The sequence below is a fragment of the Otolemur garnettii genome, unplaced genomic scaffold (genome assembly GCF_000181295.1).
Source record: "Otolemur garnettii isolate 467f Iridium unplaced genomic scaffold, OtoGar3 scaffold00009, whole genome shotgun sequence".
NCBI classification, from domain to species: Eukaryota; Metazoa; Chordata; class Mammalia; order Primates; family Galagidae; genus Otolemur; species Otolemur garnettii.
The window spans coordinates 2,953,686-2,968,368 of NW_003852404.1; the positions used below are offsets into that span (position 1 = coordinate 2,953,686).

Sequence of the window (14,683 nt, forward strand, 5' to 3'; positions counted from 1 at the left end):
AGCTTCATTAGCATTAGACTCAGGCTAAACCCATCCTTGCTAAAGCCCATTATTCATTCAGCTGTAGATAATGATGCCGAGGATACTCTGTTTCATCAATTCTAGGAAGTGCATTTTAACATTTCTGAAACAGGATCAATGGCACCTCACGACTGCTGCGGGCTAGGCGGCAGTCGGGTCCAATTGTCAACGCACACGTGAACATAAAAGTGGCAGCATCAAGACTTGGCAGAATGACTGTCCATGGCTCGGAAGAAAATTCCTAAGACAGGAATGTGCATGGTTTTAACTCAGAGGAACCAAATAGTTCAGAAGGGAGGAGGTAAGGGATGAAGGTTTAGCTACATTCCCAAAGCAGAAATCGTTAAGTAGACTAGTTTTACCTAACACTCAAGAAACCAAAGCCAATGGCCTCAGTTCTTTGACAGAACCTTCCACTCTGTTCTATCACCAAGGCGCCTGATGACAGAGGAAACGTGGGAAAACATGAGATCTGAGATGAACACTGCTCCCTTAACACACTGGGTGCCACACTAGGAAAAATGTTTTTCCTTGAAGCCATAGTGTTTTATAGCAAGGTCAAAAGATGTGTGAATTGTACATGCTTCACCAGGCCTAAGGCTCAAAACTAGCCTAAGTTAAATACAACTCACATAGCCGTTAATGTGTTCATCCATTCATTTCTTGTGTTTTCCTTTTTATGTACACACGGAGTGACATGATAAAAATGTGTGTCAAATTAAGTCCCAAATAAGCACTCAGAATAACTTACAGACTCTAAGTGATATGACAGCAGTTTAAGTGGCAGCAGCTTTTCTTAATGGTTTATTAAAACTGGAGCATCTTATAATTGGCATTTTAGCCATTTATTTTTAACTGGACTTTTAGATTGGATGAGATACAGCACTAACAATGACAATCACAGCTAATGCTTAAGCAGTGGTTCTCAACCTTCTAATGCTGCGACCCTTTAATACAGTTCCTCATGTTGTGGTGACCCCCAACCATAAAATTGTTTTCGTTGCTAAGTAGCACTTAATTTGACACACATTTTTATCATGTCACTCTGTATGTACATAAAAAGGAAAACACAAGGAACAAGCTGATGAACACATTAACTGCTACGTGAGTTGTATTTAACAGGCTAGTTTTGAGCCTTTTGTTGCTAAGTAGCAATGAAAATAATTGTATGGTTGGGGGTCACCACAACATGAGGAACTGTATTAAAGGGTCACGGCATTAGGAAGGTTGAGAACCACTGGCTTAAGGGATCTTACTGATACCCAGCCTTCAGTTTTTCACATTGCTGTGAGACAGGTACTGTAACACAATTGTTCTCATTTTACAGATGAGGAAACTGAGGTGCAAATCAGCTCAGTGACTTGGGCTGGGTAGCTCACCTGGGTAGTCTAGCCTAGGAGCATGCTGGAGGTGGCACTGACCTGAATGCTGGCACTTGACGTGAACCTGCAGCAGAGCTGGTGTGGGGAAGAGCTCCTTACACTGGTCACATTCGTGGAACTTCATATCTGTGAAGTGCAGAAGGAAAGAAGTGGTGGGAAAGAACAAAAGGGAGGCTCTCCACAGTTGGGGGGGTAACAGGGCTGGCAGCAGGGTGATGGCTAATACGTAGTAAGCATCCGCCAAGTGCCAGGAGCCTTAAACCTGTGATATGCCCAAATAATCTAGTGGCAAAGAATATCAGAGCAGGATCCAAACTGCCTGAATACAAAGCGAGTTGTGAGAATGAAATGAGAAAATACATACGAAGTGCTTAGCACAGTGCCTTGAACATAGGAAACGCTCTGTAACTGACAGCTGCAGTGATTAGCCCCAAATTTACCAGCAAGGTAGGTTTTAATAGCTGCCATTCTAAAGACAAAGGAATAGGCTGAGAAAACAGAAGTCACTTGTCAAGGTCATGCAGTGACAGCTGATAAGGGCTAGAATCAGGATTTCTACGGGGGCCTGCCTCCCACCAAAGGCGACCCCCTTCCCACGTGCCGTGACTGGTTCTTGCTCAGAGGCTGGCAGGAGCTCACACTGCTCTGTCTCCAGGCTTGGGACCCGTGGCCACTTAAGCTGCTGCTACTCACAGACCAGTGCTGCAGCCTTGAGGGGTGCTAGGGCGGAACAAAGGCAACCACCAAAGCACACGTGGCTAGAGCACAGAAGTCAGGCTTTCTGGATAGCCCTGGAGACATCGTCAAGCCCTCTTGCTCTGCGGCTCACACTCTGATTCTACCTGCGTGCTCCGCTTTGATGTGCTTCTTATGCTCAATGGTGTTGGGGAAGGTTTTGTCACAGGAGCTGCACTGGAAGGAGGAGAACTTGGAAGACCGATGGTTCTGAGCAGCAAACACATCAGGGTGGTGGGTCCGATTATGGTACCACAAACCAGATAATTGCTGCAAAGAATTTGGCAAACGTTAGGTTTTAGAAAGTTCCAGTAAGCTAGAGACCTCGTAAGGCCCGGGGGGGGAGAAATGTTATCAAGTACACTTCTGGACCTAGAATCATACTCTCCTACCCACCATGCTGAATGCTGATGTGAGGACTGGCTGTTGTTGGTGGGAACAAGGCAATCATGTACCCACGGAGAGGCCGCTGTGGGGCAGGGCTCAGGGGAGTCCTTCACACACGGTCACTCCTCACAACAAGCCTACAGGGAGGTGTTAGGGTCTTTCCAGCAAGTGGAAGCTGAGGCACAGACGGACTGAATGACTAATCACACAATTAGTCAACAGGAGGACCAGGATTCAAACCCTGGCCTTCTGACTATACCACCTATGTTCTTCACTGCTAAGCTGGGTCTCACTGCTCTCCAGAGGCCTGCTGGAGGAGTACATGCTGTCCCTACCCCCATAAGCAAGTGTCCCCACCCCATAAGCAAGTGTCCCCCTCCTTCCTGGCTCCAGAGCAGCACTGGGAACCCTCTCCCTACAACTCCATGGTCTCCTAGAGCTCACACCCAGGTCTTAGTTCTGCAATGCTAACACTACAGCACAAGGCTTGGCACCAAGTCAGTTCTGAAATTATCGGTTATGCTTCTTAGCCTATACCCAAATCTTACAAATGCTGGCACAACTGTTTTTTCCTCTGTGGTTTTAGAGTTTCTCATAAATGTGGCTTCTTTTTAGTTCTATATGGGGTTTCACTTTAATTATGTACCAAATTCTAAGGTTGAAAAGCCAAGGCCTTCCCTGGGAGTTAAAAAAGATAAACTGTAATTGTGTTAAATAAGATAATTCCAGGTAGTATCGCACTCCCCACTGTCATTGTCATGTCCCTTGACACATGGGGTCGATAGGCTCTATAGAATGTGAGCATCCAAGGGGAAAAGTGTATTCAGTTCAAGACAAGGCTGGAATCTAAGAGACGGGGGTAAGAACATGCAGCTCCAATTACAGCTTCCCCCTGCATCACTCTGACCAGGTCTCCTCAGAGAATGTGAACCACAAGCTGCATTCTTCATGAGAATCAGCCAATTGTCACCTCCTGGATACCAGACACGATGCACAAGCTATACACACAGGAATCAGGGACGCTCAATGGAGAGTAGGTGGGGACTGGTGGGGGAGCTCCCAGGACCACCTGAGGTCACCTGGTAGGCCTTGTTGCAGATCCCACAGCTGAAGGGCTTCCCTCCGACGTGGGTCACCATGTGCCGCTCCAGCATGGAAGGGGCACTGAAGATCTTCCCACATGTGGGGCAGGGGTGGTACTCCTTGGAGTGCACCTCGTGGATGTGCTTCCGGTGATCCTGCAGAGTGGGGAAACTCATCCTGCATTTCTTGCAGTCATAAGGATCTTCTATGTCTGGTTTCATGAGGGACATCCATGAGAGAAGGAGGTGGGGAAAGAAAAAGACACCACAGGCAGCAATCAGTGACACGGTGGTGGTTATGCACAGCAAGATTCCAGACTCTGTTTAAATATCACTCAAGGTCACAGACTCCAAGGACCAGAAATCAGAGCAGCGATCACCTAACTATGCCTTTGTGCCAGGAGATGGGATTCCTCTAGGAGTTTAGAATTAGCCACCTTTGTAGCATCAAAGAGCTCAGCTTAATTCCTTATTTTGTATCTTAGAAGTTAAATACTGTTTTATTCCTTTCCAAGGAGTATCGCCCTTATTCTCCCCGTTTGCAATGCGCCTTCTGAGTTTTCTAATTCTCTACAGAGATTTCCTTTGTCACCAGTGGCGTGACTGGAGGAATGCTTCCTTGTTCCTCACTTTACAGTCCATAATAAAAACATCTGCATGGGTGACCTTTCGTGAGTGCTCTATGACAGGCATGTCCTAAGTAAGTTAATGTACTTTATGGATATTAACTCATTTAATCCTTCTATTATCTTCCCTATGTTACAGATTAGGAAAATCAAGATTTAGAGTGTAAAGTTAGTACCTTGCCCAAGGGCACAACTAGGAAATGGCTGAGCTGGGTAACAATCCTGGCTCTCATTTGCAAGTACATGCTCTGAACTAGGAGCTTAATTGGATAAGACAACTCTTGAGTGAGACCTCAAAAAATAAAAGCTTGCCTTGATGAAGAATTCATTTGCTGCCCTCATGGCAGGAAACTTTGGTCTCTTTCTTAAACAACAGAAAGTGAAATGTTTTAATAGTAAAATCCTTTGCCTACAAGGAAGGCCCAGCCCACAAGCTAATCTCATGCAGACACGGATTCAGATTAATTTAGGAATTCTGACATGCAGCAGCACTGACTGCAACTAGCAGGAATTCTGACAGGCAACTAGTTTGCCTGTGGACATGAATTTTGGGATCTCAGTTTTATATTGTCTTTTAAAACATTTTGATGCATTTTCATAAGCAATATTGTGGTCTGGGAAACAGGCAAAGAACTGCAGGGGATGAGATATACTAGGGCATGGCAAGTATTTGGGGTCCTTCCCGTTCTGAAAATGAATCATGTGTTTCCCCTTTCCTGACTCCCACATAATGCTCCTGGGAAAAGCAGAATAAATGGAATGTCATTTTAAAGAGGTCAAGAGGATGTCAAAATTGTGGTGTGAGATCCAAGCCAAATCTTACCCATCTGCAAGTCTACTGTAACTGGTTTTTTGGACAGCCTTGTAAACTCCTTGTGGGGAAGGAGCCACACTTAATCTTCACTCCTCTTGCACCACTCAGCATCTAGCCACATGCTGGGGACATAGGAGGTCTGGCAAAGTTCTTGTTGGCTGGCTGATGACAGACTTGAATATGCTGGCACACAGCACATTTGTGAGACACTGTATTTGCCAACATCTAGAAACTAACGTGTGGGAAGATGGCAGGGAAGGAAAAGGGGAAAAAGAGTATGTAAGCTACATGCTGGCATGCAAAAAAGACAAGGTTTGATGGTGACAAATGGCACCTTGCTCTTGTCACCAATAATAATACCTGGCATTTACTGAGCACTTTCTATATGTCAGCCATGGAACTCCATACTTTACATGTGGTATCTCATTTAATTCTCACAATAATCCAAGGTGGTGGCATAATTATTGGCTATAGTTTACAGAAGGGGCTTAGAATGGTTAAGAAATTTGTTTAAGCTCTCAAGGAAAGTAAGTGGCAGGGTCAAGATTCAAGTCCAAGCCTGTGTGATTTCAGAGTCCAAGCTTTTAACCCCCCTGCTGTGCTGTGCTGATTACACTCCTGTCGCAACCAGAGAAGCCGAAGCAAACATGACAGGGCCAGCCAAATGCCACACCGGCGATTTCCTGAAACTATAATGAGGAATCACAGAATTTCTTTTACCTTCCTGTGCGTGTGTGTGTGTGCGTGTCTGTGTATATGCATGTATAGTGAATAAAAGTGTGTTTCTGCCTGTCATCAGTTCTGGTGGAAGGAGAGAATGATGGGGTCAGACTCCATTAATTGAGTGAAATATAATGGCATTCAGAAGGGAATGCTGGGCAGAAGGCTTTTAAGGGAACATGACCAGGGACCACTTATGACTGTAGACATTAACTCAGAAAGTGTCTCTGTTGCTCCTATGGGAAAAGGCAGATAAAAGATGAGAGTGGGAGGAAGGTGGTTGGGTAGAAAACAGAAGCTCATGGACTAATGGACATATCCCAGCGCTCTGTGGCTTACCAGTCACAGAGGCTCTCTCCTTCAAAGATAATTTGCCTGTCAGGCAAACAGTGCCAGGTGGGCTAAAAAGGAAGATAAGGAAACAGCTTGGCTGGACAGAAATAACCATCATACAAGGATATGTTAAAATGGGATTCTTTCTGAAATAGGGCCTTCCAGAGCAGGGGAGGGGAATGAATGGGGCCTGTGTCTGGTGGAGTGATACCTCGGCTACAGCTGTCATGTGCATTCTCAGGGCCATGCCTAGCGCTGAGTGCCTGCTCTCAGTACGTACTGTGAAAGGTGTGCAGGTGGATGGAGAGGCCATTAGCCTGTCGGAAGCCCTTGCCACAGTCCCTGCACACATATGGCTTGTCCCCGGTGTGGGTCCTCACGTGGCGAGACAACTCAATGGACTGAGCAAACACAGCGTCACAGTACTGGCATGCATACATTTTTCCTGCAAAAATGCATGAGCTTATTAGAGCCACCACTAAACATTTATGGCATTGCTACAAACAAAATCAAGGCACACATCAAGGAAACATCATCTTGGAATAATATTAGAACATTGGGCAATCTGTAATATGCTGGGTGACAGGTCTGAGCCTTCTTGTCACACAGCACCTCACAAACACGGGAAGTCACAGAGAGTGTGAGTGTGGTTGATGTAGGAATAAGGACAGAGCACTCATACACAAGAGAACCCATCTGTTCACTAGGCCGCTGCACACAAGGAAAAGCTCATTTCCTCCCCAGTGAACAGACACGTCCTTGCTCCCAGAAATACGTTGAGTTTGGATCTCCTCGCAACATACACAACTCCAACTGTGTGGATCTGCCACTGCCCACAAAGACGAGAGGTGTGGATTCCCAATGAGCACTTTCTTTAACTGACTAGTTATAAAGTTATTACCATGTTTCCCCGAAAATAAGACACTGTCTTATATTTATTTTTTCTCAAGAAGACATACTATTTTCGGGGGATGTCTTCCTCTCCATGCTGAAATGCATGGCGTGGCTATGCAGGATATCTGCATAGCCGTGCCCATCACTAGGTCTTATTATCAGGGTAGGGCTTATATCTAACAAATGCATAGAAATCCTGCTAGGGCTTATTTTGGGGGTAGGTCTTATTTTCAGGGAAACATGGTATGTATCACTTGGTTTCTATATAGTTTCACACATATAATGAGAATGTAATGAACAGACTACCAATGACTGCTAGAAAACACAGGTAAAGAGCAAATGTGGAGAACTGGCATTTGTAAAAATATAAGATCAGCTGAACCTCCAAACTCCCCTGTAGGCCAGGAGCGGAGGTGGGACAGTCAATGAGGTGAGGCTCCAGACTGGGCCTGAGGCTCACTCTAACCACAGTAATCGGCCTCATTTCATTTTTTACACACTGGGCTTTGAAATAAGCTTCTGTTGGAAATAAAGCATTTCTTGAATCAAGAATGAAATTACTGAGAAGCCTGGAGCTTAGTCCTTGACCCTCCTTACTTTCCAGCTGATCACTGACAGCTCTCATATCTGTAGCTCTAGCTCCCACAATTCCCCAGAACTCCAGACTTTGTCTGACTCCCCATTGCTCCACCTCTCCACCAGGAGGTTGAATAGGCATCTCAGATTTATTTATCCAAAATAGAGCCCCTGATGTCCTATGCACACCCACCTCTGGAGGCAGAGGCTGGAGTGATGTGGCCAAGAGCTAAGGAATGCAAGCAGCCCCTAGAAGCTGAGAAAAGCAAAAAATGGGCTTTCCTCTAGAGCAGGGGTTCTCAACCTTCCTAATACTCTGGCCCGTTAATACAGTGCTTGTGGGTTGCAACCCAGAGGTTGAGAACCGCTGCTCTAGAGCATCCAGAAAAAAACCAACTCTGCTGAAACTTTTGACTTTAGCTTCATGAGGCCCGCTTTGAACTTCTAACTTCCTACCCCAAACAGTAAGATAAAACATTTGCATTATTTTAAACCACTATTTGTGGTTATTTGTTATGGCAACAAAAGAAACTAACACAGGTGGTGCCTGTGGCTCAAAGGAGTAGGGCGCCTGCCCCATATGCCAGAGGTGGCAGGTTCAAACCCAGCCCCAGCCAAAAAAACTGCAAAAAGAAAAAGAAACTAACACACTTCACATAGAAATAGAAGTCCTTACCCTGGCTTGTCAGAGCCTGCAAGGTCTGGCCTTTGGTGACCTCCTAGCCTTCTCTCCTAATACCCTTCCTCACCCTGCTGTGGCTCCTCCCAGCTTTCAGTGATCTCTCAGCAGGTGAAGCACAGTCCCCCGTGGTGGGGGGTGCTCCGCACTTGTGATGCTCTTCTCCTAGGTTCCCCACTGGCTCCACCTCTCACTTTTTTTCAGGTTTCTACTAAAATACCACCCCTCAGAAGCCTTCTCCGGTGATATGAACAGCCCACCCCAGCCCTGCCACTCCCTTGCTCTGCACCCTGCTTTGTACTTCTTCATAGCAATGACTATTACCTAAATTTATATTATACATTTATTTCCTTTGCCTATTGAAATGTTAGCTCCACATAAGCAGGGTATGTATATTTACAACATCCCCCTGCCTGGAACTGCTACTCTAAGTTCCACAGATAGAGCAGTGAGAAAAAAGATTAACAGTTGGACCTTCACAAAGCTTGAACTCCAACAGGGGAGACTAAGTAAGTTACTGAAGTAGATACAACATTGTATGATAAATGCCACAGAGGAAAAGAATGCAGGAGAACTAGGGTAAGGACTGAGACCATACAGGGTGGTCAGGAAAGGACTCACAGAGAAGGCCAAGTGTGAGCAAAGACTTGAAGGAGGTGAGAAAGGGAAGCATGGCTGTCTGAAGGGAAGAGTCTCAAGCAAAGGGAAGGGCAAGCACAAAGCTCTTGGGGCAAGTGCCTGCAGGCCTGAGCCCTGGCCAGGAAGCCGGGAAGAAGAGAGGGAAGGGAAGAGTCATAAGAGATGAAATCAGAGAGGAATCGGGGGACTTAATCGCAGAGGTCCTGGTGGGCTATCCTAAGGCCTCTGGATTTCACATAAAGTGAGATAAAAAGCCATCGCAGAGTTTTGAGCAGAGAAGTGACCTGACATGGGTTTAGTTTTATAAGTATCTAGGGAAATGGTAAGAGCAAGGAGGCCAGCTACAAGGCTATGGTGACAAGCCAGGTGGGATGAGGGCTGCATTACTGTTTATACATTAACGTTCCAAATAATACACAGACTTTTCCAATAAGCCTTCCCTGACAATTCACCTCTGACCAGACTAAAAACCTCTTCATTCTTCCATATGGCCCTGGCATCACTCCATATTACACCACTGGTACTCTGAGCTCTAACTGTGTCTATCCTCCCCCCAAGCTATGTGCGCATAGGAATGCCAGGCTGTCACTCAGTACCCGGCACTGCCCGACCTGTAGTAGGTGCTCGGTCAGAGCTGTCCTCATAGTTGAACTCCACCCCAAAGCTCAAAAGATTCTGGCTTCACATAAATTCTGTAACTATAAAGTCCTACTACATTAGCCTGCCAGAAACTCTCCCGGTGAATATTTTATGTCTGTGCAGACATGTATTCCTAGGTATCAGTGTGCCTAGAGACTCAAAATTCTGTTTTTGTTTTTAATTCGTTTGAGAAACATATCATGCCTAATTCCAAGTGGGTTGTAGGCAGCTCACACAGTGAAGTCAGCAGGAGAAATGTCGACCTTCTCCACGCCTTACCCTCCGAGTGCTTCTTCTTGGTATGGTAGGCCAGGGCGGAGGCCTGGGTAAAGGTCATGAGGCAGTGCTTGCACATGAACGGGCGGTCCCCAGTGTGAAGGCGAAGGTGGTTCTTTAGGGTGGAATTGGCTGCAAACTTTGCCCCACACTCTTCACAGGAGAAAGGTTTCTCATCAAAGTGCTCTGTCAGCTTGTGGTATTGCATGCCTAGGAAAGCCGCGCCAAGGACCAGAAAAGACACCATGATCAACATTCCCCATCCAGCAGAAGGATGCAGAGAGCACTGTCTCCAGGCAGGCCTCCCGAGGAAGCCCAGCACGAACCCCAGAATGCCCTGCCGTGCTGGCTCCTACTGCACAAGGCCACACCACTCCTCTGCCCCACTAGTGCCCCAAAGTCACCTGGCCTCACTCTTGGGATCAGGCAGGAAGTGATGCTAGGTTTATCTTCCCCACCCCACCCCCCTCTTGAACAGGACCCAGTCACTAAGGAACAGGAAAACAAAATGCATTTTTATGTTTTATTAGGTTTATCTAACATCTGGACAAGGGAAACAATTCTGACTGTACATCCCGTGGCTTCCATGACTCTTGTTTATTATCAAGAAACAAGCGGTACACAGAAACCTATGAGTCACCTTTAAGTGACTGGTTATATTATTTTGAATAATAACCACTATAAGTTACCAGTGCTGAGTCTGTTGTAGGCATTGGATGAGGTGTTTAGCTGTTATCCTAAATCTTCATAATAACCCAAAAGACCAAGTGGTCTGAGGGTGCCTATTTAAGAGATTTGGAGAAATCAAAGTTCAGACAGCAGATTCCAAATTACTCTGCCTCTGTAGGAACCTACTCTGTTTTCTAAGCCTACCCACATCCCTCAATTCACACATCTAGGGGCAAGGCTGGGAATCTAATCTATAATAGCCAGAATTATCATCTTACATATTCTGTCTTCCCGAATGTACGTACCTGAGGCATGGGCAAATTCCCTCCCACAGAGGTCGCATGTCACTGGAAGCCTCTTCTTCTTCTTCTTGGGGATGTCGGGTTCTCCGCCTGCACCATGGGCCTCCAACTGATGCTTCTCCAGCTCTTTCTTGGAGTCCTTGGTCTCGCTGCACTCCTTACACTGCACCTGTTTGCTCTTGGCCACTCGGCAGCGCTTCATGTGCACCTTTAGGCGGCAGTAGAAATGGAAGCTTTTGTCACAGGCCTTACAGACAAAGTTTTTCTTGGCAGAGTCTGGGGAGGCAGAAGTGTCCTTCTCCTGTTGTCCTGGCAAGGAACCCGTCTCTCCTTGATCATTTTGTTCCCTAGACTGACAATCTTCTTCAGCTGGCTCAACTGCCTTTCCGTCTTCTTTGTCATTGGCTTCAAGGTGAAACTTCTTGCTCACCTTCCAGGCTTCCTTCTCTCCATTCTCCTTAGTAAGGAAACCTGAATAACAGAGAAATATCATGGCTCTGGGAATTCTCTGTTTCTACTTTGCTTTGTAATTTTTCTACCATGCTTCTTACAGGAGACTAGAGACTACCTGGGACACTGGAAAACACTTTGAAGTAATATCATTGTCACCTTTACTTTCCAATAAACACAACAGCATCATTTTACATCTATGCCTCATGACACTTTTAGGTATCAAGAACATATAGAATGAATACTTTAAGGTAGTGATAAATTCTTACATGAAGTCCTGCCTCTTTTCAACCTGGGGAGGCCTGGTAGACTCCCCGACTCCACCCTGTTTCTTACCGAGATATGCTAACTCCTGCATGATGGGCTGCAGGCCTGGAAAAGATTTGTGGACACTGCACAGGAGGTGACATATTTCAATGGCCGAGACTGATTTTTCCATGGTTTTGCTCAACGCTGCTCTCAGGGAAGCTTCAGGGCTCGCTGTCTCAGAGGAAATGCTCAGAATCTAAATGAATACCATGAGACAAAGGTGTGGGGTTAATCTCAGTGAATTTTCTCCATGGTTTTCAACTTTTAAAAAAAGGTAATTCCAGGAAGGTATCGCTCCATTTATAAGTAGATACATTATAAGTACATACATTGGAGAGCCTTCTTATAATGCATACACTGTTTTTCCCAAAGAACAGGAAAATGAACAAAATAAAAAAAGGAAGCACATATCAAGATAAATGTACAAACATAAAGACACAAGCAGGGAAGCATAAAGTATTTTTTAAAAGGAATATCTTCCCAGAAACTATGGGTCACCCAGATAACTCTTTTAGATCTTAATATTAAAAGCTCAGAAAGCTACAGGACTTGAGTGTTGGGGTTTCTGTCTTGCAGATCAGGATCATTCTTCATAATATATGATTGTCTCAATGTCTGGAAGTAATTCTGCATGATCAGTGGCTTCATATTTTTAGATTCTTAGATGTACCCTTTTAAACATCATTTTCTTTCACAAAAACTCAGCGTTTTAAAGAAGGTTCAAATAGGAGCTTTAAAGAGGCCAAGAATATTATTTCAAAGCTTTCCTCTTTCAGAATGTTAAAGCTATCAGCAGAAAGAGTCAGTACACTGAGAAAATAAAGCTAAACCATCCACAGATGGCCAAACGGAATTTTCATTTTGGAAGATATTTTATTTCTGCTCTTTTCAAGTCTATTGAAATAAATCTGATGTCCCTGGAGGCAGGCATGAGACTAATTAGTGAGGCTGAAACTGATCAACTGCAGAAGTCCCGTCTCTAAAGTGTGTGGTATGCTGAAGCGAGTCTAGCAGATGAATCTTCCCTCTAAAGCCCCACAGAAATGTGTGTCATCTTATTCCCATCTGAGAGTCAGACCAACGTGAGCTGTCACCTGTAGGAATGGAGTAAGAAATCAGCCCTTCTGCACACCTTCCATAACTACTAGGATCAAAAGGGTGAATGTGTAGTTTAATTTTATATTCCTTTCTTATTCTTCCCTCCTCAAGTCACACGTGATCCTGGGCTAGACAGCCATAAGCTCCTCCAAGCCCCACCTGGTATTCCTGGGATGCTAGCCACATTTTGAGAAGCCTTACAGAAAATGAGTTGGCACTATTTGTTACCCCATATGGGCAAAAGCTTTGTTCTATCTATGTTTATCTTGGCTTTCTCTTGAAGCCAGAATAGAACATGTAATACAACCAGTTATCCTTTCCTTCATCTGAGAGAAGTTGCCTTCTTAGAACAGGTTAGAGAATAGTGTCATGGTTCCCCCTGAGATTTTCCCAGGTTTAGACAAATGGAATAAATCTAGGTATGAGTTACACAACCTGGGTTCAAATCCTGGTACCTACTGGAGCATCTAAGTAGTGTAACTGAACCCCTTGGAGTCTGAACTCCTTCGCCTGTAAAATGTACAGCATCACCTGCCAGGTAGAGTTGGGAGGATTAAAGGAGCAGGAGTGTTATAAAGTACAGCTGGGCACACAGCAGGTACTCTGCAGGTGTTGGTTCCTCCCTTAGGAATGAAGACAGCCTTGGCATCAACTCTATAGAATGCTGGGGATTCCATTTGTGGTTCACTCCCACCACACCTCTTTCACGGTCTCTGCCAGGTGCTCTTCCTCTGAGTTAAAGCACTTGAGCTCCATCCTTTGTTGGATGGCCTCTAGGATCAATTTGCTATGCCTCAGGCATATTTCTAAAGCAGCACTTTCTGGGGTGGTCACTGAAAGAGAGGGAGATTGAAAATTTATTAGTATAACTACGAGCACCATATTGTCCTTCCACTTTCCTCAACTCAACTCTTCACAGTGAGGACACATTTCACCTATCTCCCGTCTGGGGTTGGCAGGAAGGAACATGGCAGATAGCACTGTAATCAGAACGTAGTAATGAATATAATCTTAGAACAATTACTGAATTCTTAAAAAAAAAAAAAAAGGTTTACAAACTCCCGTGTCCTTGAACAAAATTGCCAGTCCTTACGTCTAATGGTAGGGATGTGAATGGCCACCATGAGAGAGCTCTATTTTCTGGAAATACTGACAATACTCTCCAGTAGGAACAAAACCACAACAGAAGTCAATAACTTACCTGCCCGGAAGAAAGCATCGGCACCAGGCTCCCTTCGTATTTCCTCCACCAGCAGGTTCAATGGGCAGGTCTTTGTCTCCTGAGCCACCAGCAGCAGTTGCCAAATGGTTGTAGCGGACAGAGCCTGCTTATCTAGAACTGCTGACATCAGGGAACTGAAACCACCTGAACCAGAGTCACGTTTCACAAGCTTCTCTATGACCTTCAAGACAGAGCATAAACACGCACATAAGCGACTTCCTAGCCACTGGCCCAGCTGCACAGCTGCGACTCTGGGTATTGGGTTACAGTGAGCATATTTCTGAGAGGGAGTTTTTCAACATCCTTCACCTCTGTCAACCTGAGAGATTTCTTATATAAGGTAAAGTTCTTCATTCCTCCTTTTGGATGCCTTTCCTTACTACCACAGAAATTACAACTATCCTACTTGCTACTACTTTGCCTTAAAAACTAAATTATCTTCTGTTTCTTCTTCTCTACTTAGCATTTCTCAACATGACTGTGTATGCATATTTATAGAAAACATAACTGTGTGTATATGTATGGATTCACATTTTTTTGCTTCTTTCTCTTTTTAGCCTCCCGCCTTCCCTCCTTCTCTTACCTCTCTTTCTCCAGGGGCTAAACTTGTCATGTGTGAGACCACCTTTAGTAACATCTGGTTGTCTGGGAAAATCTCAGAGAGGTTTTCGTGATACCGTCTTAATAGCTCAGTCCCAAAATCATCAAGGCTTGGTCGGACTGTAAGGACATTAGCAAAACAACAGTGTTGGATGCAACAAAACCTCCTACGGGAGACCATGGGGTACTACAGATGAGAGAAGAAGCGAGAGATCAGCATGAGGGCTGAC

General features: G+C 45.1%; 1 protein-coding gene across 1 annotated transcript in view; it reads right to left on the minus strand.

Annotated features, from left to right (window-relative positions):
* The window catches only part of ZBTB40 (zinc finger and BTB domain containing 40), a 74,412-nt gene that overhangs the window by 6,232 nt on the left and 53,497 nt on the right, over nt 1-14,683 (minus strand). Inside the window, exons 7-16 of the mRNA XM_003783813.3 lie at nt 14,437-14,573; nt 13,833-14,034; nt 13,331-13,464; nt 11,561-11,729; nt 10,778-11,245; nt 9,807-10,013; nt 6,381-6,545; nt 3,605-3,819; nt 2,246-2,408; nt 1,443-1,529 (exon numbers count right to left, since the gene is read on the minus strand). Of these exons, the coding sequence (XP_003783861.1) occupies nt 1,443-1,529; nt 2,246-2,408; nt 3,605-3,819; nt 6,381-6,545; nt 9,807-10,013; nt 10,778-11,245; nt 11,561-11,729; nt 13,331-13,464; nt 13,833-14,034; nt 14,437-14,573 (1,947 nt within the window). The remainder of the gene's footprint in view (nt 1-1,442; nt 1,530-2,245; nt 2,409-3,604; nt 3,820-6,380; nt 6,546-9,806; nt 10,014-10,777; nt 11,246-11,560; nt 11,730-13,330; nt 13,465-13,832; nt 14,035-14,436; nt 14,574-14,683) is intronic.